The 26,514-nt window shown below is 47.2% G+C and overlaps 10 protein-coding genes across 10 annotated transcripts; 5 read left to right on the top strand and 5 right to left on the bottom strand.

The window, feature by feature from the left end:
- Positions 1–8,794: 8,794 nt before the first annotated feature.
- Z517_11128 (uncharacterized protein) lies at positions 8,795–9,715 on the bottom strand (the record flags this gene model as incomplete). The annotated part of the gene is made up of 2 exons (XM_013424736.1): positions 8,795–9,462; positions 9,511–9,715. 2 exons carry the CDS (start codon positions 9,713–9,715, stop codon positions 8,795–8,797), a joined length of 873 nt encoding a protein of 290 aa, XP_013280190.1.
- Positions 9,716–10,411: 696 nt separating this feature from the next.
- Z517_11129 (uncharacterized protein) lies at positions 10,412–11,262 on the bottom strand (the record flags this gene model as incomplete). Its single annotated transcript, XM_013424737.1, has 2 exons — positions 10,412–11,033; positions 11,093–11,262. The coding sequence occupies 2 exons, from the start codon at positions 11,260–11,262 to the stop codon at positions 10,412–10,414; spliced, it is 792 nt and encodes a 263-aa protein (XP_013280191.1).
- Positions 11,263–11,873: 611 nt separating this feature from the next.
- On the top strand, positions 11,874–13,678 carry Z517_11130 (uncharacterized protein; the record flags this gene model as incomplete). Its single annotated transcript, XM_013424738.1, has 2 exons — positions 11,874–13,505; positions 13,559–13,678. The coding sequence occupies 2 exons, from the start codon at positions 11,874–11,876 to the stop codon at positions 13,676–13,678; spliced, it is 1,752 nt and encodes a 583-aa protein (XP_013280192.1).
- Positions 13,679–15,061: 1,383 nt separating this feature from the next.
- On the top strand, positions 15,062–15,292 carry Z517_11131 (uncharacterized protein; the record flags this gene model as incomplete). The annotated part of the gene is made up of 1 exon (XM_013424739.1): positions 15,062–15,292. The coding sequence occupies one exon, from the start codon at positions 15,062–15,064 to the stop codon at positions 15,290–15,292; it is 231 nt and encodes a 76-aa protein (XP_013280193.1).
- A 149-nt stretch (positions 15,293–15,441) lies between these two features.
- Positions 15,442–16,211, bottom strand: Z517_11132 (uncharacterized protein; the record flags this gene model as incomplete). Its single annotated transcript, XM_013424740.1, has 3 exons — positions 15,442–15,568; positions 15,629–16,080; positions 16,122–16,211. 3 exons carry the CDS (start codon positions 16,209–16,211, stop codon positions 15,442–15,444), a joined length of 669 nt encoding a protein of 222 aa, XP_013280194.1.
- A 1,926-nt stretch (positions 16,212–18,137) lies between these two features.
- Z517_11133 (U1 small nuclear ribonucleoprotein C) lies at positions 18,138–18,788 on the top strand (the record flags this gene model as incomplete). The annotated part of the gene is made up of 3 exons (XM_013424741.1): positions 18,138–18,204; positions 18,256–18,384; positions 18,436–18,788. The coding sequence occupies 3 exons, from the start codon at positions 18,138–18,140 to the stop codon at positions 18,786–18,788; spliced, it is 549 nt and encodes a 182-aa protein (XP_013280195.1).
- A 711-nt stretch (positions 18,789–19,499) lies between these two features.
- On the top strand, positions 19,500–20,144 carry Z517_11134 (uncharacterized protein; the record flags this gene model as incomplete). Its single annotated transcript, XM_013424742.1, has 1 exon — positions 19,500–20,144. The coding sequence occupies one exon, from the start codon at positions 19,500–19,502 to the stop codon at positions 20,142–20,144; it is 645 nt and encodes a 214-aa protein (XP_013280196.1).
- Positions 20,145–21,085: 941 nt separating this feature from the next.
- Z517_11135 (uncharacterized protein) lies at positions 21,086–21,703 on the bottom strand (the record flags this gene model as incomplete). Its single annotated transcript, XM_013424743.1, has 1 exon — positions 21,086–21,703. One exon carries the CDS (start codon positions 21,701–21,703, stop codon positions 21,086–21,088), a length of 618 nt encoding a protein of 205 aa, XP_013280197.1.
- Positions 21,704–21,956: 253 nt separating this feature from the next.
- Z517_11136 (uncharacterized protein) lies at positions 21,957–23,275 on the top strand (the record flags this gene model as incomplete). Its single annotated transcript, XM_013424744.1, has 2 exons — positions 21,957–22,680; positions 22,728–23,275. The coding sequence occupies 2 exons, from the start codon at positions 21,957–21,959 to the stop codon at positions 23,273–23,275; spliced, it is 1,272 nt and encodes a 423-aa protein (XP_013280198.1).
- Positions 23,276–23,969: 694 nt separating this feature from the next.
- Positions 23,970–25,625, bottom strand: Z517_11137 (uncharacterized protein; the record flags this gene model as incomplete). The annotated part of the gene is made up of 1 exon (XM_013424745.1): positions 23,970–25,625. The coding sequence occupies one exon, from the start codon at positions 25,623–25,625 to the stop codon at positions 23,970–23,972; it is 1,656 nt and encodes a 551-aa protein (XP_013280199.1).
- Between the last annotated feature and the right edge of the window lie 889 nt (positions 25,626–26,514).

A 26,514-nucleotide genomic window follows, 5' to 3' on the forward strand; every position in this document is an offset into this window, starting at 1 on the left:
TATAGGCGAAGTTACCTCTTACTAGTACTCCTTCTAGTATTTCGTCTACTTATAGGATAGAAATACCTCTTTCTCTATAGATATATCGTACTTCTAGGACTCTATCGTCGTTTATCCCGAGTATTTAGGTTCGTTCTTATCGTTCTCTAAGGACTCTTTATTCTTCTAAGATCTTTATTATAAGTCTAGCTATTTCTTAAAGTACTTCGTCTCGTTATTCCTTAGACTCTTCTACTTTAAGGTCGCGTACTCTCTATACGATCTAAATTACTTCCTTATATAGCTATTCGAGTATTATAAGCGTAGTTAGGTACTCGTCGTCTTCTTCCTACTTATTTAGGTTAAATCGGCCTATTATATTAATTTTAGGTTCTACTTAACTTTCTTTAATTTTATATATATATTATATCTCTAGGTTTCCTCCCTAATATAAGTAAATATAGCCTTCTCCTCCGGCTTAATTTCTAGGATAGTCTAGGTTATTATATAGGATAATCGAAAAGATCCTTTCTCTTAGTTTTAGCTCTTCTATTAGTTCGTAGACCGTATAATAATATTAGGATATAGTTCCTTTTAGATATATAGAGTCTACGCATTCCTTATCGCTCTAATATCTTATTTTTATATAGATACGATTTAGCGTAATAGCGAGGATTACTACGCTCTAGTAGTCTACTAACTCTCCTACGTAAACTACGTTTACTTTAGGCTTAGTTTCCGACCTCTTTACTTAATTATTCTTCTAAGATTCTACTTAATTTACTTATTTCTTCGGGAACCTACATTCCCTCGTATAATGTCTAGACTTTCCGTAATTATAGTAGTTCCCTTAATTCCTTAGTCTACTAGTCTTTTTATTTTACTTCGTATCTCTATTCTAGGCCGTTCCCCGTTTTTTCTAGACTTAGTCGAGATCTATTAGTATTAGTCTATAGTATAATTACCTCTATTTCTTAGTATTAGACCTTTATCCTCTTACTACGAACCCTCGACGGTAGTTATCGTAGCGTTTATATTCTTAGTAATCGTTATCGACCTAGATTACTCCGTCGATCTAGTCCTTAATTTTCTCGCTTTTATACGTTCTTATTTCCTATTTAATCGCTAACTTAAGGCCTTCGCGAAAAATAGGAATTAATATACTATCGCCCTATTCTAATACGGCGTTTAAAGTTTAGAACTTAATAGTATAGTCCTAAATCGAGCCCGTTTAGCGTAGGTTTATAATTTATCGCTCTACTTCTTTTTCTTCGTCCCTTACCTTAAATACCTTCCGGACCTTCGTCTTAAACCCCTAAAAAGTTCGAAATAGTCTAATAGTTTCGTCTTCCCTATTACCTAGCTAATTCTCTATATAATCCTTAATAAACGGGCGGAGCTAAGCCTCGGCTTCTCCTTTAAAATAGCTTCCTATAAAGAGGATCTTTTATATATTACTTAGGAAGTCTCCTAAGTTTATTAATAGATATATATCTATATAATAGATAAAAGGTATAAGTTTTTCCTAAGCTTTATTAAAGGGCTTAGATAGGTTCCCGATCTTACCCTTAGGTATTAGCTCCGCTATAGTAGGAACTAATAGTACCGTCTCTACTATAGTAGTATCCGATAGTATTAGTCTTAGTATACTAGGTCCTACTATCGTATCGTCTAGAGATAGGCGTAACGCTTATCGTATAAGGAGTTCGTCGGTTAGGGATGTAAGTCTTATATATCTTCTATAACTACTTATAGAGGTCGTCTCTTATACTAGTTAGTAGTAGCTAAAGTATTAGAGCTACTTCCTATATAGTCTAACGGAGTTAGGCTTCCTTAGTTATAGTTCCTTTATTATATAAGCTAGGTCGAGAGTACGTAAGGTATAAATAGTCGAGTAACTTTAGAATAGTATAGTAAAGTAGATATTATAAGTTAGCTACGAGAGAGTATAACTATAAAAGGGGAATAAGCGTAGCTATATACTTATAAGGTATATCCCGAATAGGTAACTAGGAATAGTATATTAGTATATTAGTATATTAGTATAGTCCTATACTACTATTCCATTATTCTAGCATTCCTAATATTTCCTCTTTAGGTAGTTACGTACGGTATATAACCTAGCCTTATATTACTAGGCTACCACCCCGGTAGACCTACCTCTAGGCGCCCCGCGCTCTAGGTTATATAGAGGCCGTTTCTAATACTATATTCTAATATTATTATACGGTCTACGAACCGATAGAAGAACTAAAATTAAGAGAAAGGATCTTTTCGATTATCCTATATAATAACCTAGATTATCCTAGAAATTAAGCTAGAGAAGAAGGCTATATATATTCGTATTAAGGGGGGGACCTAGAGATATAATATATATATAAAATTAAAGAAAGTTAAGTAGAACCTAAAATTAATATAATAGGCCGATTTAACCTAAATAAGTAGGAAGAAGACGACGAGTACCTAACTACGCTTATAATACTCGAATAGCTATATAAAGAAGTAATTCGGATTATATAGAGAGTACGCGACCTCGAAGTAGGAGGGTCCGAGGAATAACGAGACGAAGTACTTTAAGAAATAGCTAGACTTATAATAAGGATCTTAGAAGAACGAAGAGTCCTTAAAGAACGATAAGAACGAACCCGAATACTCGGGATAAACGACGATAAAGTCCTAGAAGTATAACGTATCTATAGAGAAAGGGGTATTCCTATCCTATAGGTAGATAAAATACTAGAAGGAGTACTAGTAAGAGGTAACTTCGCCTATAACGAGGTAATGAGGTACCTACTAAGGAATATACTCTACTATTACGAACGATATCTAGACTATCTATAGCCGGAGGTATTAGGAATGTCGATTAAAGAAGCTAGGGAAGCGTACTAGGCGTTAGTCGAAAGGTATAGAGACTAGAACTACGAGGTATCTAACCTACGGAACGGAAGGATAAACTACTTATACTAGTTAAAAAACTAAGGTAAGGATAGCCTAGGAAGTAGGCCGCCTAAGAAAAGATAGCTCTAGTAGAGTATAAGTAGAAGAGGGCCCGCGGGAAAGGCGTAAAAAGAGATTAACTCGAGGAACTATATAGAATAGCTATAGCGACTTACTTATATTTAATTATTTTATATAGAACTCTAGGAGATTAGGAAGTATATATCCTTATTAACTTAAGATATATCGGTAATATCGTTAACTATTAGGTAGTTAATAAGCTAAAGGAGTAGAAATATAAGAAGACTACGTCCTATAAACTATTAGGATTTATCGGAAAGGTACTATCTAACGTTATATACGAATTAAGAAGAATTTAATTATCGATCGACGAGTATTACGAAGAGATTAGTCTTAACGTCGCGGAGACGAAATATAATATTATACTTAAAATACTATAGTTAAAAAGGTATAACTCTATTATCGACTAAGTAAAGGTCTAGATATAGTTCGATAACTACGACTATATAGAAAGATCTTAAGATTAAGAGGTAATAGTAGTATAACCCTTCGAGAGGAAGGAGGTTTAGGTACGACCTATAAAAATACTAACTAAAGTATCTATATATCTACTAGAGTACGAAGAGCTTAAGGAGGTCTTTAAAAAGAAGGTAGGACTCGAGATACTACCTAAATATAAGTTATAGGATTATAAAATACGACTTTAAGAAGGAAAGAAACCTACGTTCGGACTACTTTATTTACTATCTAAAGTAGAGTAATAGACTTTACGTAAATACCTTAAGGATAACTTAATAAAAGACTATATTAAACCCTTAGAATTAGAAGTAGACTATCTAATCCTATTTATCCTTAAGAAGGACGGTAAAGAACTCCGATTATATATAGACTATCGGAAGTTAAATGATATTACCGTTAAGAATATATACCTACTACTACGGATTAATAAGCTATAGGATAGGCTTAAAGGCGCGAAGTACTTTATAACGATCGATATAAGAGACGCGTACTACCGTATACGTATAAAAGAAGGCGAAGAATAGAAGATAGCCTTTAGGATCTACTATAGTCTATATAAATACTACGTAATACTATTTAGACTTACTAACGTACTAGCGACGTTCTAAGCGTTAATTAATAATATCTTATAGAAATACTTAGATATCTTCTACGTTATATACCTTAACGATATTCTAATCTACTTAAAGGATTATAAGTCGTATATAGAATATATTATAAAGATACTAAAGGTACTAAGAGATTACTAACTATCGATTAAGTTAGAAAAATACTAATTTTATAAATTAAGCGTAAAGTTTCTTAATTATATAGTCTCGTAAGACGGACTATAGATTAATCTAGATAAGATTAAGAGCGTATTAAAATAGCTAGAATTAACGACGTTAAAGGAACTATAGACGTTCCTTAGATTCGTAAACTACTCAAGAAAGTTTATTAGGAACTATTCGTAAATCGTAGTACCCTTAACGAACTTAATAAAGAAAGGAGTCGCGATCTTTACTTTAATAGACGACGCCTAGGAAGTAATATAGAAACTAAAGAAGGCGTTTACGGAGGCTCCGATCCTTACGATCTTTAATCTAGACCTCTAGATACTCCTTAAAATAGATATATTAGACGGCGCGATCGCCGTAATCCTAATATAGATAGGATAAGATAAGAAAATAAGACTAGTAGCTTATTTTTTAAGAAAAATAATAGTACTAGAGTTAAACTACGATATATACGATAAAGAGCTACTTACTATCGTTAAAGTACTAAAGTACTAGAGAGTATACCTTAAAGGACTAAAATATACGGTTAAGATATACTTAGATTATAAGAACCTACTATACTAGAATATAACTAAGGTTCTTAACTAAAGATAAGTAAGATAGGTAGAGATACTTACTACTTATAACTTCTAGATTTACTATATAAAAGGAAAAGAGAACGGTAGAGTAGACGCTTTAAGTCGACGAATAGATTATATAGTAGATATTAAATTAACGCCCGCGTTACTACTACGATAAGAAGGAGAGTACCTTACGTACGCTTAACCTACTTACGTAGTAGGGGAGCCGTTATATAATATAAATAACGGGTACGATATAGAAATCTAGACGAAGGATATAATAGGACTTAAATAGCCCTAGAAAATATAAGAAAATAGAAAAGTAGTTATAGAATACTACTATAACGACGTACTTATAGGATATCTAGGAACGGATAAGATAATCGAACTTATTACTTAATATTATAAACTATAGAAAGATATAAGAAAAGATATTTAAGAATTTATACGGAACTATAAAGTATATACGTAAGATAAGTATAATAGATATAAACTATACGGATTACTATAACTACTATAGGTACTAGAGGGTACGTAGACGTTAATTACGATAGACTTTATTATAAAGCTATTAAGGTTAAAGGAGTCCCTTACGGACGTAACCTATAATAGTATTTTAGTAATATATAATAGACTTATAAAGTTCTCCTACTTTAGACTATACTTAGAAAGCTCGATAGTAGAAGACTTCGTATATAAATTCTTAAGAATCGTATTTATAAACTACGGTATATTAAAAGAAATTATTACGGATAGAGATAAACTCTTTATATTAAAGTTTTAGAAGGAACTAATAAGACTATTAGTTACAAAGTATAAACTATCTATATTATTCTACTCTTAGATAGATAGTTAAATAGAGAGAATGAACTAGACGCTAGAATAATACTTACGAATATACGTAGACTATAAATAAATAAATTAAGTTACGATACTACCGATCGTATAATTCTACTTTAATAACTATAAGTTAATAATAGAATTAAGCTTATTCTACGCTAACTACGGATTCTACCTAAGACTAGAAGATAATATTTAAGAAAGCTCGAACTTAAGAGTACTAATAAAGGCTAATACGATAAAGGAAATTTACGAGAGATTACGAGAAATCCTATAATTTATCGTAAAAAGAATGATAATATACGTAAATAAGAAAAGGGTTGAGGGACCGCCTCTAGAGGAGGAGGACCCCGTCTATCTTTTACGAAAAAATATTAAGATAAAGCGGCTAAGTACGAAACTAGATTACGTTAAGCTAGGACTATTTAGAATTAAGGAAAAGATAGGGAAGGTTAACTATCGACTAGAACTTCCTTAAGATATAAGAATTTATAGTATATTCTATATCTTATTACTTAAACTAGTACTAAAGAACGCTAAACTAGTCTAATTACTACCCTTAGATAAAGAAGTTACTACGGAGGAGTACGACGTAGAGAGAGTACTTAGGAGACGCGTTAGGCGTAGTACCCCTTAGTACCTAATTAAGTAGTTAGGGTATAACGAGTTAGAAAATAGTTAGGAACCGGAGGCTTACCTTACGAAGGGAACTCTAGAGGAGGCTCGAAAATAATACCTTAAGTAGTTTTACTAGATAATATAGCCTCCTAATTAATCTACTTAACGCTCGGAGCGTCGGACTAAGTAAAGTTAGGCTTAGCTAGAGCTACCTCTTTAGAATTAGGTAGTTTATTAAAGATACCTAACGCCTATATCTTACGACGTAATATATAACTCGAAACCTCCTCTAATCGCTTAAGCTCGCCCTAGAAGGATACGTCCTCTTCCTCGGCCTCTATAATTAGCCTACGAAGACGAGCGATCTCTTTTCGCTTCGCCCGCGACTTTATAACTAATTATTTCTTTTATTCCCCTACTTTTCGGAATTCTTCTATTAAAAAAGTACTATTACATTTTCGCTGTTTTTAGAGATATTCGGTATAAGACGACGACTATTCGCGGTCGTAGTAATAGATAACTTCGTAGTTAATATACTCGGTGTAGGCTACTATCGCGATATTCTCTTAATCGGCGGAGATAGAATCGGCGAGTTTAATACGACGCTTACTTTAAGTTTTTACCGGTTTTATAGAACGACGAGGTTTAACTATGCGGAAGGACTATATAGTTAGCTATAAGAATAAAGAAGAAGATGAGAGACGACGGAGGGTAGGCGCGGCCTACCTTAAGTACGTTAAGGATAACGAATAGGAAGGAGGGGAGATAGTATTAGAAACGACCTTTATATAACCTAGAGCGCGGGGCGCTTAGAGGTAGGTCTACCGGAACGACAGCTTAGCGGTATAAGGCTAGGTTACGTACCGTACGTAACTACTGAAAAAGGAAAGAGACGATATAGCGATATATTAGTATAGTCTATATTAACATATTAACATATCATTCCTAGTTACCTATTCGGAACATACCTTATAAGTATATAGCTACGCCCATTCCCCTTTTATAGTTACACTCTCTCGTAGCTAACTTATAATATCTACTTTACTATACTATTCTAAAGTTACTCGACTATTTATACCTTACGTACTCTCGACCTAGCTTATATAATAAAGGAACTATGACTAAGGAAGCCTAACTCCGTTAGGCTATATAGGAAGCAGCTCTGACACTACTGACATTGGAATGTTACATAAGAAAAGTAAAAAGGAAGAAAGAAACAAACTGAGGGAGAAGAAATGGTATTCATATACCTAGGTACAAGAGGCGACCGCATTAGGACACAATGAGGCTATTTATGACTATACTATTGTCGCGATACCTTCACACTGCGCATTCACATCGCGCATTCATATACACGCTCAATGGGCTCAATAGCGATTCATACAGCGATTCACATGGCGCATTTATGCACACGCTCAAGGGGCACATTCAACAGCGCATTCACATACTGCATTCACACAGCGAGTGCACCCCCACACGCATCAAACAGGTGCATTCAGACAGCACATTTATGCGGTGGACCAGTGACGAATGCAGGACGCAAGCTACCCGCACGCGAGCCTCACCAAATATCGATGATATGCTACACATTTGGGCTTCTCGAGGACGAGAGGCCAAAAGGGGGGGCCAATGTCACAAATAACAGGATCGGGAAGCTAAGCGCAATTGAGATCGCGCCAAGCCGGACCGCGCTAAGCCACTTTAGGCCGTACACAGCCCGCAGGAGAAAAGCATGCTTCTCGCATCCGAGAAGCATCCTCTCCTCATGCTTTGAGTTTTGTCACTACTGTACATAAGGGGATACTTATTACCATGGAATCTATCTATCGCTGAATACTGCCTATCTTTGATAAGGCATCCCTGATAGCCATGTCTAACGCCAACGCTCGCAAGGAAATCAATAACGCTATCATCAACTCCGGCAGCAATGCCATCGGACAGCTTGTCGACACTGCTAACTCGTCTAAGCGCAAGCGCGCGAGAAGGCCGAGAGGAAGAAGGCCGAGAGAGCGAAGTCGGGCGACAAGTAACCTAGCCATGGCCTGCCAACGAGCATTCCCGCACGACCTCTTCGCCAATCCTCTTCCTTCTAGAGCGAGTTCGCAAGCCAACGTTTGATGCACGCATCGCTCAAGCCCTTTACAGGTGCCTTATTGGATCGGAGAAGCCGGCTCCAGAGGCTGACTACGGAGCGCTTTGGTTTCGGGCAGCTAGAAGCAGATTGATCAAGCCTGAGGGTTTGCACCGTTATCTGTCTTCGTGGGCTGAGGCTGGACCGCCTCTCCACCTGCCAACGTTGTTTAGTGGTTTTGCGAGATACCGGACATTCTCTGTATACTTATATATGTAGAAATCATTGCAGGAAAATGAGAAATGAAATAAGTCCCATCTTGCCATTCAGTAATAGTAACAAAAATCGTCAAAGCTCTTTTGGCGTCATATATATTACATCGTCATACATGCGAATAGGCACAAACTATCCCAAGAGCAAAACCCTGATGCAGGCACGTCACTCCAACTTGTCGTGCTCATTTGCCATGTTCTTCACTGCGAAGAGCGCCTATTTGCCGACAATTCCGAAAGGTATGGCTGCGGATTTTGAGACTGCCAGCCATGCGGTTGTGGTATCGGGATCGGTCCTGAGCTTAGCTCTGAGGGGTATCGCATTCCAGTGGTCGCCCAAGACTCACTGCCATTACGGGAAGACTCGGACAAATGTTTACTTATCTGCTCATTCCCCGTTGTGGCTGGAGCTAGATCTGGTGCAGGTGGTTGATTTTGCCTTTTCTTGAAAAAGAGGAACGCGATGAAGATCAGGGCGATGACGAGAGGGATACCGAGCCCGACTGCGACGCCGATGGCTGTCTTGGTCCCCGTGTCCAGCCCGGAAGAGGCTCCAGCGGTGGTCGATGGGATTGTTGAGGATGTGAGTGACAAGGTGATCGAAGACGAGGTAGTGGTAGTAGTAGTTGACGAATCAGGAGTGGAAGTGACGGTTGTTGACGACGTTGATCCCGCGTACGTCACGCTCGGTACACTGTCTGGTGGATAAATGAAGAACCCGTGAGAGTAAAATTTATTCACAAGACCACTGCTGTCGAAGGCGCCCATGATCAAGTAATAGAAAGGATTGGTGTCTGTAGGATACTGAGGGTAATCGTAAGTGCTGACCCTCCACGAAAATCCATGGGAGTCGGATGCACTGAAGGAGGCTATAGTGCATTAGACAACTAACGTCTTCGCCAAGGACGAGGACTCACGTTGAATGGCTTGACAATATGCCGCCCCAAGATTCAAAAGGGTGCAGGTATTGTTGCCATCATTCTTCATCAACACCAGTGTTGCGTTCGACCAGGTCGAGTTAGTGTCAGTCCAGGATATCGCCAGACTCGAGCCAATACCGTAGGATGCCGAATTGGCCACTGGATCTTCTGCCGGAGCTGGAGGAGGGAAGACAAATGACATGGTGGAGAGAACAAAGAACGGAGCTACAGATACGGTATGATCGATGTCCTGCGAAGGAGAATCTCAACTGAGTGGAAAGTCAAAAGTTATACGTACAGAATAGAAGCAGGCTGGGTGTGCGCAGCCGAGTCCGGGAGGAAATTTGAACTATTCCAGGCACTGGAACAGCCGTCGGCCGAAACACTAAGTGACCGTGGCAGCCTCAGCAGGTGAGCCACTACGACAGTGGAGGTACTTCTGTTAGCTCCACTTATGCTGCCCCAGTGACTTTGACTTCTCTTATCAAGCGTTGGGATCATTTGGCTCGGTCTCAGTGCTTGCGCAATGGTAAAGCCATCAGCGACTAAAATCGCCATTTCATTGGCCAAGCCAATCTAGCGTCCTTTGATGGGGTGTTTCAGGCCGTGATGGTCTCACACGCTGTATGCTCCAGGGTCAAGTTCACTAGGAGGGCGTTTAAATGAGCTTGCATGGGGCGTGGAACGGGGAACGAAATTACTGCAAACACTCGCAGCCGAGCGAGCTCAGCCCCTGTGTTCTAGCATCATGCCACTTTCGACAACTTTGAACACGATAAGCTCTGCAGTGAGGTGGAAATGGTCTTGCGACCCACGCTCTCCATCTACCACATGTTCTGCTTGAAATCACTCATGATGAAGGCATTCCGTCTCCTCGATTAGTGAGTCTATCGCTATTCTAGCATCGACCGAACTGCTGACACCAGCACTGTTCAATAGGGGGACAGTGCACGGCGCCCTGTCCAAAAATGACATGCCAGAGATATTCAAAAACCCGTCCACTTGTATCATCATCTAGTGGAGTGTCCAGTAGCCACCGTCGATAGTGCTCATAATCCGACTTGCTGCGCGTGAGAGCTTGTGTTTTCGAAACGGCAAATTGTGAGCAACATGGTTCGGCGATGACTTTCGGTATATCCGTATAGTTACCTCCAAACATGTAAGGCCATGCATCCCTCATGGCGTGTTCGGCTGTACGGTGATCTTCTTGTCGGTCGACTTGTATTTCCGCTGGACAACCCGGGTCGTGAATACATCGCATATTAACATAACCATGCTGTTCGAGGTACTCCAGTCTTAAAGACCTAATCGAGATGACTTGATTGTGATCAACGCTGTCTGTATGCCATGCTGCAGGCCAGCCTTCGAAGTGTGGATGGACGAAGACCATGTAAGACGGAAGCAGGTCGTAGTGATCGATGATAAATGTGAGATATGCCATAGCTTCCCTGCCCTTATTGAGTGGTGGGTGAAGCTTTCCTTTAGTGGGCTCGTCCATATAGTATATTGCTTGCTTCCAACTGGGCAGCCATCTTATCAGCATTGAGGTAGCCACAAAAGTAATACTGGGGTCACGCACTCCGGAAGATGGTAGAACACCCAGTCCACATTGTCGCTGTGGATTTTGGCCATAATCACTGCTTTGTCTTCCGCCTCGGGACCCGAGTAAATCCATGCTTTGGAGTTGTTGCCGGGCTCAAGTCCAAAGTGGAAATCTGGACTTGTCCTGAGAAAGAGACCTAGAGCCATCAAAACCAAGATCGCAGCCACTAAGGCAAAGCGATATTGCAGCCTTAACATCAACATTAGAGTATAAAAGTTGAAATTATCGATATTGGTGCTACTATGGTGGGCAGGGACCGTATCGACATGGTGTAGATGCTAAGAAAGGTGAAGGGGTGTCAAAGTTTTGTCTCGTACAACTGTACTGCAGACCTAAACAAGTGTTCGAATAATTGACTAGCAAGATTCACTTTGGCGAGCTTGTGAACTGAGGGTCTCGGGTGATGCCTGATCTTAGCGGAGGGGCACGGGGAATGTCGGAAGGCTTGGCGTCAGTTTCGGGCGGCTAAATGATTCAGGTCCGTCCCGGTAAGGGGCCGCCCAGACCACCAGACCCCATCTTGCGCGTTTAACGTTGTTGCAGTCGTCTCGCTTTTCCTATTCTCGTTCCCCGTACCTGCGCATCAACAACTGGACGTCCATCCAGGCATGTGTACTCCTTATGTCTTTCGGCGTCTATTTGTGGTCTAGTCGGGCCGATCGACTTGGAAATGTTCGCCCTACTTGTACGGACAGGAAGGAGTACGGAGTACAAAAAGCCCAGCTCAACATATGAGACCCGTGTTCCAACCTTCCACATGAACGCCCTCCTTTCCTGGATTCCAGCGCGGTCCTCTCCTTCACGAGGATTCTATTCAAGCCTCGCGAAGGAAGACATGCTCAAATTGTATTCGAGACGCCTCATACGTGCGTTGCTCATGTCTGCTGTTGTGATAGCGGTGTTTCTGCTACTTCGACCACTTCTCGCTTCATCGACTTCAATTCTCGTTGTCAAAAGCAGCTTTGACTGGTCCACCTACAATTATCACCATCCTCTACAGTCTATTGCTCCTCTTCCATCGGGAAAGCCGCACCTGTTCCCTCCAATCCAGTATAAGTTTCAACCAGAATCAAAATCTGCCGCTATTCGGCGAAAACCCCGCCAGCAAGCGGTGCTGGATGCATTCAAGAAATGTTGGCAAAGCTACAAAACTCATGCTTGGATGAAAGATGAGCTGCAACCCATCTCAGGCAAGAGTAAGGAGACATTTGGAGGATGGGCTGCCACACTAGTCGACTCTCTAGACACACTGTGGATAATGGGGCTGAAAAAAGAATTCCAAGAAGCTGTACGGGCGGTTGCGAGCATTGACTGGGAAATAACGCCAGATACCGCATGCAATATGTTTGAGACCAATATAAGGCATTTAGGTGGCCTACTGGCAGCGTACGACCTGAGTCGCGAGCCCGCTCTATTAGTAAAGGCCGTCGAGCTCGGGGACATGCTCTACGCCGGCTTCGATACTCCAAACCATATGCCTCCTTTTTGGCTCGATTTTCAGAAAGCCAAAACCGGCCAGCTTATTGCAGGCGACCATCAAATATCGGCAGCTTTAGGCTCATTCTCCCTGGAGTTCACCAGACTTTCTCAGATTACCGGAGATCCGAAATACTACGATGCGATCGCCCGGGTGACCTCGGTCTTTCTCAAGCATCAAAACTTCACCCAACTGCCGGGTATGTGGCCAACACACATCAATGCGCGTGATCAGATCTTCTCGGAAAGTGAATTTACTTTAGGAGCCTTAGCGGATTCCCTCTACGAATACTTACCTAAGATGCACTACCTCCTGGGAGGTTTAGAGCCCGCATACGAAAAAGCTTACAGGAGCTCTATGGCGACAGCGATCGAACACTTACTGTTCAGACCAATGCTTCCAAACAATACGAATGTCTTAGTCGCTGGTTCTGCAACCGCCGCATCTGGGAGATCTAACCTAAACCCAGAAGGACAACACTTAAGCTGCTTTGCCGGTGGGATGTTCATTCTAGGAGGAAAATTGTTTTCGCTTCCGGAGCATGTCGACATCGGCGCAAGGTTAACACAAGGTTGCGTCTACGCCTATAATGCATTTCCCACCGGTATCATGCCGGAAATCTTTCGGATGCGGCCTTGTCCATCATTCGAAAGATGCGAATGGGACGCAGATCAGGCTTCGGAAACACTGCCAGAGGGTTTCGCGTCAGTCCCTGATCGATCTTACTCTCTTCGCCCGGAGGCTCTCGAAAGTGTGTTCCTACTGTACCGTACAACCGGCAACGTGGAGCTACAAAATGCAGCATGGAAAATGTTCAAGTCCATCCAGGCCGCCACTGAGACCGAATATGCCAACGCTGCTATTGATGATGTCACAACCAGTGGCAAGCCGTCACAAAGGGATTCAATGGAGGTAAGAACTGCCCAATGACTTTAAATCTCTGGGACCAGCTGAGAATTTCCTAGAGCTTCTGGCTTGCAGAAACGCTGAAATATCTTTACCTTATTTTCTCACCACCCGATCTTATCAGCCTAGATGATTACGTTCTCAATACCGAGGCACATCCTTTGAAACGGCCAAAGTGACAGGCTCATTAACCGTGAGGAAGCCAGGAATCCTCGAAAAAGTGTTTGGTTCTCTCAGAAATAGAAAGCGAGACTTGAAAGTTCGGCCTGATTGCTCGACGGCCTGGAAATATGAACGAGCACGTCCCTAGACTTGTCCGTGGTATTTTTTACTCGCCTGTGGCGGGCATAGGGGGATCTAAGGGCTCAACAAATTTGCTGCCACATAGGATGTCACTCGAAAACCCGGGCTGGAACTGGAACCGAGACGAATACTACCTGCGCAGATGACCAAGGGATTACCTTGGCCTCAGTTGGGTGCCGTGAGCGAGATCGCGAGGATACGATAACCTTTATGGAATGCAGCATGATGGTGGATTAGTTGAAAACTGATTGTATGGAAGAGGACCGGTATGAAGTTGAGTGGGATACGCCATCTTTAGTGAGTAGAAGGTTAATATACCTGGATACTTTCCCCGTCTTCGAGAGACGTCTGCCCTTTAGGCCAGGTCGAATTGGATTACGGGTAGATGCTGAGATTACTTGCAGGGGTCGATTTGGGTTCGACGACGTCGCGAACCTCAACCTGCGTCTTTTCGTAAGAGGTTCAAGGGTTATATATTACTAGAATATTGCTACTATCATTGACTTCGCGGAATTTTCCCTGCAACCTGCGTTGAACTGCAAAATCATGCGCTCCGGGCCCAGTACTTAGATCGACGCCGCCCAGTCCATTGTTAGTGCCACCGCAATTGTAGCGGCAAAAAAGTGCATTCTGCCCCCCTCACAGCCAGGAGGGAGCGCTGGGCGCTATATATACGTAACTGGCCGTGAACGAATGTTGACTGAGAGCCACTAGATTACATTTGCACCTTAACATAAGCCCTTTCGTACATTTCTCTGCTGCGACGAACAACCTGATTAGTCAGCTCCCCCCCGTCATTTTAACTTTGTCACCCGTCGGCAGACCCCTTTAAAGACACAAGCTCTGTCGAGCTAGAACTCACCAATCCTTGATCCACCGCTCACCTCCTTCGACAATATGGGCATCAACAAGCCCATCGAACTCATTCACGACGTCCAGAAGCAGCTCTGGGTCGAGCGAGTTAACCAAGCTCGCGTTGCAGGCCACATAACGAGCTGGATATCATCGTTGTAGGCTGGACTGTAACTTCCTCAACGGTTCGTACAATCTTTGCCAGAAGTTGCGCTTTTGCGACGGTATCACGTGGCTATTCTGTATGCCCATCATAGGTAACGTCTGCGACGAGTACGTCGACGAGAAGATTTGCAGTAGAGGTGGAGGTACTGAGCCTCCTCCGCGATACTAACGTCCCCGTCCCGGGCATCATTACCTGGGGGCTGACAGCGGCTAACCCGCTCGGCCTGGGGCCCTACATTGTGATGGATTTCATCGAAGGTGTCAGCGTCAACACGCTGCTACGGCAGCAGTACAACACCAGATTACTCAGGGATGACATTTACGATGATGATGTTAAATTCCTTTACCGACAGTTCGCCCGCATCCTCCTCCAGCTTTTCCAGATCGACTTTACTGTGCTCGGCAGCCTCCCGACCCCCATGGCACCGGCAGGAACTGTGCAGGCGTCTATCTTGACAGAGCCAATGACATAGGATAGGGATGGCTCTGACATGCGGGATTTTGGCCGGGTGAGAGCATAGGGACCATGCATTGCCGCTTAGGAGTTGGAGAGCATGGAGGGACGAGCTGCAGGGTCTGCCAGGATATGGGTTGTACAAGAGGATGGGTACCTGGTAAACCTTCACTCCGTCTCGTAGGCAACAGCGACGCAAAGGCCCCAGCGGTCTTTACCATCGGCCAGCGCAAAACTCTCGATCTTCCGGTCATTTGAGTACCTTGAGCTGCATGTAGCATCGATTGGGGGTTGTCTGGAGAAATACGTCAGTACGGACTGTTCACGTATGTGGACAACATAGGATCTCGATCACATACCTTGTCTGGCCCCGGGTTGAATGCCTGTGGAAGTCGTGGCCGTAGGCTGGGCACTATTCTCGCAGTCGCTCTCGCGCCAGCACTCCTTGACGGTCCTGCCGAGAGCGGGTGGTGTGGAAGCCTCGCTCCTAAGGCCGGCACTTCCTCCAAACCCTGAGTCGCTCCGTAGAATGATATCGGCGAGCGATGGAAGGTCGCTGATTTCGCTTTCGTGGTCTGTGTCAATCTCGACGTCGTCGCGGTCATTTTTATTGCGTTTCTCGCAATTTTCAATTTTGTCGGTTACGCTGTTGGTGCGGGTTCCAGCAACTTGGATGCCGCGTTTGCCGGGAATATGAGCCATTGGCTCCGAAATCTCTCGTGCCACCAGGTATTCTCGAGCGGTGTCCTGGTCCGAGGTAGTCAGATCCACCAAGGCGACAAAATCCGCATTGCCCACAGACCGTGCCTGTTGAGGAGATCTGGAGCTACGTCTGTCCGACAACTGACCGCAGGGACCGACTGTGGAAGATCGTGGAAAACGCGATTTCTGAAGGACGGTTCATTTGCTCGAGGTTGATACGCGATGAAAGTCGCCATGGCTAGAATGCACTGTTCCGATAAGCATGAAGCAAGATGAAGGGTCTGACAATAGAAAATGGCGAGGGAACTGGTTCCATTCATATAGACGGCCAGCACTGCCTAATGCATCCCAGCTTTCCCTCGTCTCACACGGCGCAGTTCCCAGTCTTTCACGGCTGCAGGGTTTGACTCTGGGCCTTCCCAAAATTCCCTGTTGGTGTATCTGGGCCCGGTGGAGGCCGGGAAAAGGAAGCACTTCACCGCAACGAAGAGGAGCGGGTTCGGGCCAACGGAACATCGTGAGACAGGGGCTGCCATTATCCCATGGGTGACATTGACCTGGCGACGGCGGTCGAGAGAGGGGGGATCGTGTGGGGCGATGGCCCAGGCTCTCCCAGGTTCTGAGGGTTCAAGGATGTTGAGAATATGCCTTCTCGACCGAGACGGTTGCCTTCAGTGGTTCTGAAACGCTACATCCTTCTTCGAAATTGAGGGCCAACCTCACAGGAGAAGCCCCCCCTCCATTGGGATCAGGTACAGCGGCGAATCGATATCTGTGTCTGTCCGAGCGAAGATTGCGTCTCGTGCACCCCACAGTCCCTCCTTCAGAGTGCCGTTCGTCAGCCCCTCTTGGGAACAACCGCTGTACTTCTTCTAACTCAGCCGAGGACCCTCGTTTGTGGTGTGCTGACGTGTCCCTTTCGCCGGCTGGCAATTCTTTCCCTGGGAACCGCCAATGGTTGAAACAGGGAGACTCGGCCCACCTCAAGTGTGTATTTCCCAAGGCAGTGCCGCTGGCAGCAATGCAGGCCACACTGCCGATCACATTGTGCGGTATTTTCGAGATTGGATGTACTAGATGCGGCATTCAGCTTGCTGCGCTGGTGTGTGCTAAAGGACCCGCCGAGGCCCCCGACCACTTTCAATGTCCTGCGAGACGTAGCATCCCGGCCCCGATCCAGCAGCGCCTATGGTTGAGTGCTGACCACAGCGTTGTCGAAGATTTTCGATGGTGCCATTATCGGTGGTGTCGAGCCTAGTTCAGTTGGTGAGGGGGGTTGCAGGTGTAGAACAAAATGCCAGAGGCAGAAACATCACACGGGTTCACCTTCACAGGATGGCGGAAGGGGGACCCGCCGTCTCGCCGGCGCCTACACCCATGTTCGCAGGACCTTGGTCGAGGTGCGGATGATGGACAGGCTCAGCTGAGCCTGCAGGAAGTGCGGCAAGCGAGGTGGTATTCGTCACGGAGGGATTGGCCGCATGAGGGGGGCGAAACGGATCCTTCTCGAAGGGCGTAGGAGGGCCCGCGAAGATCGAGGATTGGGACGCTGATCGAGCGCACTCGGAGGGACGAGGTGGATTTTGGAAGAGCCGGAAAGGGCGCGAAATCAAAGGGAGCCCGAAGCGGCAGGGGAAGAGTTCTGCCGACAGGGCAGATTTTCAAGGAGTCGGGCCAAGAATCATCGATGGGGGGCCTGATGCAGCACAGGGGGAGAGGCCCAGGCGGTGTGCGAAGTGCAAAGCACGGCAGGGCGCGTCAGGGCGAACGGTGGGGAGAAAAGAAACACAGAAAGTTGGAAGGGAAGAGCAGAGTGATGGGAGTGTTCTTATAGCCGTCAAAAGCGGCGGCGCGCCCAGCCCGCGACCATACCCGAAGCGACAGGACCGCCTAAACCGAAGGCGGATTTCCCGGCAACGACTTCTTTACCATCAAAGTATCGACTTTCACCGCACGCAGAAACACCTAACTCAGTACCATCAAGCTCCTGATCTGGTTGCCACCACTGAATACGCCTCTATCGCTCTAAGTTTTCAGGTAGAGCCACTACAACAGCCAAAATGCCTAAATATGAGTCCTTACCTCCCCGCGCATGATCATTTGTACTGACATACGCAGCACTCTTCTGCGACTACTGTGATGTCTACCTCACACATGACTCCATGTCTGTGCGCAAGGCGCATAATGCTGGTCGAAATCACCTGAGAAACGTTGTGGAATATTATCAGCGTACGTATCAACAGCGCAGCACAAGCTAGGCAGTGATTTAACAAGACACAGAGATCGGTCATGAAAAGGCACAGTCGGTTATTGACTCGATCACGTCTTCTTACGCTGCCGAAGGACAAGCAAACCCGATGCTACAACAAGCTGCGCCAGGGTTTCCTCCACCTCTTCCTGGATTCCCAGGTATGTTATTCTCGACTTTGGCCCACGGCTCTTCTCACTGTATTGACGCAGGAATGCCTCCCCCACCATTCGGATTGCCTGGTGCACCGCCGCCAGGTCCAGGGGGGATAGTGCCTCCGCCTGGTGGTCGTGGCATGCCATTTCCACCCTTCCCGCCCACTGGCGCTCCTCCTCCAAACCTCCCCAATGGTTTGCCCTTTCTTCCACCACCTGGAGGATTGCCTCCCAACTTCCAATTTCCTCCTCCAGGGGCGCCAGGCGCTTTCCCACCCCCAGGACAACCAGGTCAGCAAGGGCCGCCAGGCGGTCCAAGTCCCGCACCTACTGGTGGCATCAATCAAAGCGGGCCCCCTCCTCCGCCTGGATTCAATGTGGCGCCGGGTGCAAATGAGAACAGGCGATAAGATAAGAGCATGAGCAGAAACTTGAGATCAGGCGATATCCTCAACGGCCAAGGCACCGATCAAAGACTTGTGACGAAAGACGTGTTGACCTGATACAATCACCTCGATCGTCATCGATATCGCTGACTTTGATCCGTGTTAAGACGACGTCAAGCAACTGGACAGCGAGGCATCAGATCGAATTCCGCTTGGACCTGGCGGCTTACTCAACCTCCGACCCAAAGATGCACTTAGCATGAATATTGGTCAGGTGCCTGCATGTGTTACATGTAGACGTCCGTCATGATCGAAGTCCATGGCCTCACCAAATTGAAAGCCGTTATTTGAAAATGAGCCGACAGCAGTCCACTAGCCGGAGCTTTGTTTGACCCTAGAGAGAGTGGCCCTGGATGAACGGTGGTAACTGCCTTGTCTGGAGAACAAGGTGCTGTTTGGCTGACGAGTGCAACAACATTATCTATGACCCGTAACCGTCTTCTGTTTGTCGCTTCGTGTCACCTCACCTATGGCTTTCGACAACCTCATCGAATTCGCGGAGTATATCATCCCCCCTATTTTTATTGTACTGCTTCTAGCGCTCCTCATCCATTGTATCTTGACCATCCACCGAAACAGTGAGCGTCGCTACTTCCGGTTCGACTCCATCTTATCCGTATCTCAATCTCGGCAGTCTCTCGTCAACCGGAGTGAATCGAATTTTGTGTGAAGGAGATGGCCAAGCGACCAGCGTGTGAGCAAGTCGACCTTCGACGAACCAAAAGCCGCGAAGAAGCACATCAGGCTCAGCACCAGCTGATCGAACACTTTCCCCATCCCTATCTAGAAAATGACAACTCTACCCCCACCTTATTGGGCTCCAGAATAGCAGCAGCACATCAGGTCCGATCAACAAAGGTGCTCGAACGCATTTCATTCGCACGATCCAAAGGCATTCGAGACCGAGCGGCGGAGCAGGTTGAGAAACGCCGACAAAATGAGCGTAGGGCCCAGTCCAGAGCCCGCAAAGACGCAGCCACGCAAGAACGAAAGACACGTCGAGAGGAAGAAGACAGAGCGAAAAGGGAGAAAAGGCAAGAGAGCAGAGACCGAGCGACCCAGAACAAGAAACTCAAGGCAGAAAGAAAAGCACAGGAAAAGCAGGTGCAGGATTACTACGGTATACGAGGCTATGACCCAAGCGCCGGCATGCTTCGCTCTAATCGAGAGAGGGCTGCTCAGCGAACTCCTGTCGGTCAAATACAGACTTCTCAGAACATTGACGAAGCATTGAATTTGAGGCCGCGAAGTAGTCAAACCTGGGGTGTAGAATATGGGAAACCGAAAGAGTCAGGGATTGGACGACACTCTACATCGTGATGGCGGTGACAGCAAGAGGCTCGATACAGTGAGAGTGATTTTCGGGCTGTCCTTTTCCGCTTCCTAGGATATCAGCACCCTTTGTATTTGGAAACAATCTTGTCCGGCATCTAATTCCTCGTTGATCATACTGATCATGTCTAGTTTTTTCGTCTGTTGCTCCTCGCCTCAATACTAGCTACCACGCGCCATTTTACATGGACGGCCAAAGTACAGTCAAGGGACAATGAAATCTACATGAGATTGGGAGAAGGAGCACCGTTTCGTGTAAGCTCGTTTAAATCATCTTTGACCCCCGTGGGCCAGTTCTCACCAGCTAGCACTCGCTCCAATTCCACTTTAGCTCCACAGAAGCATATATGAACAGGGCACCATGACTAGTGGACATGCGCCGACAAGAAGCCTCGATGCAAGTGCCCTTCACGCCACAAGGATCCTGAACAAGACAGGACGTGATGCTTACAGTGTCCTCATTTTGTTTTCCAACACAAGGCAGCACACGAGCTATAATAATAAGCACGGACCTCAGTAGTTCCTCTCAGTCTAGAAAGAGGACTAGTTAAATAGATGTGCTTTAGAAAGTAGATTCTGCGTGACTTACCGATTTTCTTATGGTCAGCAATCTTGGAGCAGTCACTGTTAGTTGACAGATGTCTGCGCAGTATGATGAAATGGTTATCCAGTCGTGGAGAGACTTAAGGACCATCCGAGAGCCGTCGACGATTCCTTGTAATATCCAACAGGTGGAAATAAACCTTAACTTGCCGTCGAGTCGATCAATGTATTGCATTCGCCGGTTGTAGCTTCGAATGGCACCTCCTTGGGCCGTCCTGAGGACTTTGTGCCTCGTATCGAACAGTGTCGAAATATAACATGAGCAAGAGAACAGAGCTTCGGAAGTTTGACGTCCTTCAAGAAACGCCCGACCGGTGAGTGCGACATCAATCGATCTGCCAGCCCATTTCGTCGGCAACCACGTCCTCCAGGCCACGTTTGTACTTTCCTTCTCCGGACCTTAGCGGTGGCCACTGTTTCATCTTCCTCCGTAGATCCTCGACGCTCGCTATCGAGGCCGCGAGATTGTCGAGTTTGCCGTAGATTACGTACTCCTGTTCAGCCAGGGCCTCGGCCAACTCGACTTGATGGTTGTGCAGAAGCTCGGGGTTTGGGACCACCACGATGGGCACGCTGACGCGAAGGGCGTCAAGGACGGATCCTGAACCGGCGTGGCTGATGACCATTCCCTCATCCTGGGAAGATTGGCCCTTGGCTGCCACCATCTCCCGTCGCAGGCCTTCTTTCTTGAACCCAAAGCCCGTGATCTCAATGCCGTCGTCGAACCCGGCTTCCTTTAGAATCTTGCATCGCTCCTGGAATATCTTCTCGCCTTCGTGGTCGCCGTACTGGATTCGGAGTTGTGTGTATCCCGCGTCACGGAGCGGGTTGATGAACGCGGGTTCCAGAACGGCGCGGACCAGACCGTTGAAGGGAGCTGTTGCGCCGATGGTCACAAAGCATCGCCTCCCAGACGGCTTGCTGGATGATTTCGGATCGCCCATTATCCAAGACACAAAATTGACGGATATGACATGGTAGGAAGAGTGAGGGCGACGATGCTGAGGGTGGAGACAAGCGTGACAAGACATGATGGAGACTTCGGTGGATCATGTCATATATATACGTATTTACGGTCGACTGTAAAGTTGACAAAACGCAAAATGTGAATTTTGGGGAAATTTATCTCAAGCTCCGTTGGCTCCCCCAATGCGCAGGCTCACAAGATCACAAAAATCACCAAGGGACCCAGCAACAATGGCCACCACGGCGCGGCACCTGTGTCGTACATTGTTCCAAGTGAGTCGGCGGATACCTGTGAAGAGAAAATGTCAAGCAGCACAATGCCAGCTCTTCACGCAACGACACAATGTCACAAGCACGAGCGCACAATTTCGCGAGCTTTCGACTACCTTGCCGCGCCGCGCAGATAAACCCCAAAGAACCAGTGCCTTTGACCAGGACGGAGACGAGGAGGAAGAAGATGATCAAGGCTTGGACTTCAGCCGACCTCCTGAAGGGGGCTACAAAGTCCCCTCGACCCCCATCACCCTCGCTGACCTCGACGCCGACGAACTCGCCGATTTCCAAATGCTCTCGCCCAAGGACCAAGAGTCATACCTCGCACTGCAGAATCACTACGCCGCCGAATTCGAAGAAGCTGGGATCAATTTCAATGCCGACCCCAACGCCCAAGGTCCGCTGATGGAGAGGCTCGTCGACAGTGTAGACCGCGAGATCGGCAAGGAAGTCGAGCCCCTGGATTTCCCAGATGTTCCCTTGAAGAACAGCGAGGTGGGCTACTGGGCATTGGATGAAGAGGACGACGAATTCACCCAAGTGGAAGATGGCGATGAGGAGTGGGATGAGAGTGCCATTTCGAGTGTTGCGCACAACGAGTTTGACCTACACAGAGAAGTCAGGCAGTATACGCGGGTGATTGCGTGGGATATGCCCTTGTTACAACGCAAGTCTCCCTCTGGTCAGTCCGATCTCATCATGACACTCTTACTAACTTGGGTCTTGCAGAGTTCGCAAAACCGTTCACACCCCCTACGGAAGCCACGCCTCTCCGGTTCCGCTACACCACGTACATGGGCGAACACCACCCGGCGGCCCGCAAAGTGGTTGTGCAATTCTGCTCGAAAGACCTGCCGAACCTCACCGAGAAACAGCGCCTCAAACTGCTCAAGCTGGTCGGCCCGCGCTACAACCCGGACACGGACGTGGTCAAGATGTCGTGCGAGACCTACGAGGCTCCCGCGCAGAACAAGCGGTACCTGGGCGACCTGGTCAAGAAGCTGCTGGACGAGGCGCGCAATGGGAAAGATTCGTTCGACGACGTCCCCCTCGACCTGAGACACCACAAGCCGCAGCGGAAGATCGAGTTTCCAGAGACTTGGAAGTTGAAGCCCTCACGGGTCAGGGAGCTGTTGGTCGCAAGACAGGAGCAGAGGTTGTTGTCGTCGGGCGAGGAACAATCCTCGACACGGCAGGGCGGGCCAGTCCTCGACGGCAAGGAGCTCGTCCACGAATATGTTCGTGCGTTGGGCAGGCCGGCAGTGCCCTTGAGATAATAGCCTTCCTCGTCTTTTGTATAAACAAGTGGATACAATACGTTGTAGACGTTCCGAATCATTCTTAAACGGCACATTTGTAACACCCTTCCTCGGAGATGGAGGATCTGAACGTGCTCGTTTCTCGGAGACGTGAAGTCGAATATTCGTGTGTCTGTCTGTATTCACACCTACTCGATGGGGTGTTCTCACCGAGATGAAAGCAGGAAAAAGAAAAGAAAAAAGTATCTCTGAAGCAAATTCTAAGCACTGCAATACACTTGATGAAGAAGAAGAAACCCGATGTCGATGTTTGGTTTCAAGTTTGACTTCGCCCACCCATTTCCAGGCCGTCAAAGCCCTTTGAGAATCCCCCAGCCTTGTTTCTCGAGGGGAAGATTTGATTGTGCCATGTCTCTATCCATTCCAGCACGTAGGCACGCAGTACCCGGCGCCCAGAAACGCCCTTGACCTGCGCGAGAAAAAAAGAAGAGAGGAGAAAAGAAAAAAAAAGCACACTGTTCATTTCCTTGCTGATGCCCATGCTCATGCGCATGCCCGTGAGTTTCTCGCTTGTTTATCCTGCCGTCGCTGTCATTGACGTCGTCAATGCTGTCGTCGTTGTGACCGTCGTCGAAGTAGAAGTAGTAGTAAAAATCTCTGTGTTGTTGTTGTTGTAGTTGTTATTGGTAGTGTCGTTGATGATGATCATCGTTCACAGGCCGTTGTTGTTCGAGGGACGCCAGTTCAGGATACTTCGCTGTTTTCCCTGCTGCTTCTTCCGGTTGGTATATTTGCCGCCGCCGCCACGGCTTCGTCTCTTCCCGTCTTCAACCATGGTGCTTGATCCACCAGCAGGACTCGCAGGGGTCGGGGTGCTAGGGGCAGGAGCTGGGATAGCAGCTGGAACAGCAACAACCGGAACGGCAGGGACCACAACAGCAGGAGCCGCTACAGTAGTAGCAGTCGTGGTAGCAGGGGTGGTAGCTGAGGCAGTGGTCGGCGCAGCATCAGTGACGGCGTCATCGGTGACGGTGGCAACGGGGGCGACAGCGGGAGCAGCATCAGGGACAGGAGTGGCAGGCGTGGGAGCAGGAGCTCCAGTCGGGACGGCAGCAGCAGGGATCGCAGCATCAGCGACAACAGCCGGGACGACCTTGTCAACCTCCTTGGCGCTCTCAGCCTCTCCGCCCTTGGCCTTGTGGCCAACGTCCAAGGCCGCCTCTCTCGCGGCTTTTTGTTCCTCCTCCCAGCCGGCCTGCTCCTTCTCGCGGATCCTCTCCATCTCCTCGTCCATCATGTCGTCAAGATCGCTATCCAAGTCGGCGGCAAAGGCCGCGGCCAGGTGCACGTCGCGGCGCTCCCTCTCCTCGGCCCTGGCCTTTGCGATGTCCGCCGCGGTCGGACCGGCCGATGGTCGCGGGCGTCTGTCGCCGTATTGTTGTCGGCGGGCCCTCGTGTTGCCGTTGATGTGCGAGGCAATGATGCGCTTGGTGGCTTCCGCGTTCAGACTGGCGCGCTTGACGGGCGGCGCGGGCGGTGCGGGCGCCGGGGCCGGCACGCGCTTGTTGCCGTCGAGGATGCCGTAGCTGAGACCGTTGCACCCGCCATTGACGCGCAGGCTGCCCACATTGTACGCCTTGCGGTACCAGTCTGGGAGGTCGCGGAAGCCAAGCGCCTCGAGGACCTCGAGCTTCAGTGGCATCACGTGCTTGTACATGCAGCCCTGCTGCGCAAAGTTGCACTCGCCGTGGCGCATCCAGTATGAGCAGTACACTTTCTGACCCGATGGTGGCATGTCCGATTCGGGGTTGGCGAGGGTACTGTTGCTGGAGAGGACGGGCGCAGCCTTGGATCGCCATTCCAGAGGGGTCAAGGGTGCTGTGGTCGTGACCGGGGGTACGTTTGTAGCAGCACTGGTGGGCGGAGTGGTGGCTTGAGATGACTTGATTTCCTCTTCGGTCGAGACATTGGAAGATGAGGCAGTGTTGCTAGGCGCGGTCATAGGCTCATTTCCAGCGATGTCGGCAGCTTTCGACATGGTGGGAGTTGACAGAGTGGTCGAGCGCAGCAAAGGGGCGTAGACAGGGGAATTCACCTTTGACGTATTCGAGATCGGGGTCTCAGACGGACGAATTGGGTGCCAGGGGATTGGTTTGGTGTTATTCATGCTTTCGATAACATAGTACTCGTGTCGCGCGTCCCGGACGCCAACGCCGGTCATGCCAGCGGTGTCAAAGGCACTGAGACTTCGAGGAACGCCCTCAACCTGGACATGAATGGGCAGCTCGTCCATGGCGATCAGTGGGACCATGGCGCCATTCTGACGAGTGACAAAGAACTCGGGCCTGAGAGGCTTCCGGGTCGCCATTTCGATCTGTTGGTGAAAGTCTCTCTTTGGCAAGTTGACTGAGATTGACTGAGGTTGACAGGGGCGAGGAGGACTGGGCCTTCAAGGTACAGGTTGACGTCTGTTGGGTTGGCGTGAGTATATAACACAGCCAAAGCGAAAAAGATTTTTTGATAACCAAGCACAAGCAAAAAAGAGTTCGTGTGCAGAATGTCTGTGGAGAACAAGAGAAGAATGAAAGAGATTTATAGCAGAGGTGATCAGTCGCAGATATTCACCGCACTGTAGTGAACGCAACGATGTCATCGGCGCGACATTGTCGGCGTAACGCTGTGAATGGTGAATAGTGGTGCGAAGGGAACAATAGAAATCAGCAATACTGACGGTGAAGAACAATTGCAGAATAGATCTGCTAACCGCAATACGACGATCAGCGCGGCCAAGGTGGAAGGATGTGCAAGCAATGAATTCGATGTAGAGAAGATATAGCACACTCCAATAGAGTAGAACCGTGAGTGAGTGACAAGATCTGAAGGGTATCGTGGCGGCGGTTCAGTGATATTGAATACTAGGCATTATATACCTAGTTTGGATCAGAGCAATCGCGAGTTGGACATCCAACAAACGGTTAAGCCTGAGCAATCTAGCATGTTCAGCTCCTGTTTGTGTGCGTTGTGTGCATGCCGCGTCTGGGTTGTGGTTTCAAGTTGCACACGAGGCGGCTACGCCTAGCGACACGACCAAACAGCGGGCGATTGCATGTTAGACAAGGACACAAGGAAACAATGAAATGATGGACCATTCAAAGTCAAATTCCCGAACACACCAGCGCCGGCGTCGGCGCCAGTATCAGTATGAGCATCAGCACCATAGAACATGCGACAAGGTCGTTCACTTCGTCGGTATTCAT

Source organism: Fonsecaea pedrosoi (genome assembly GCF_000835455.1).
Source record: "Fonsecaea pedrosoi CBS 271.37 unplaced genomic scaffold supercont1.7, whole genome shotgun sequence".
Classification (NCBI taxonomy): Eukaryota; Fungi; Ascomycota; class Eurotiomycetes; order Chaetothyriales; family Herpotrichiellaceae; genus Fonsecaea; species Fonsecaea pedrosoi.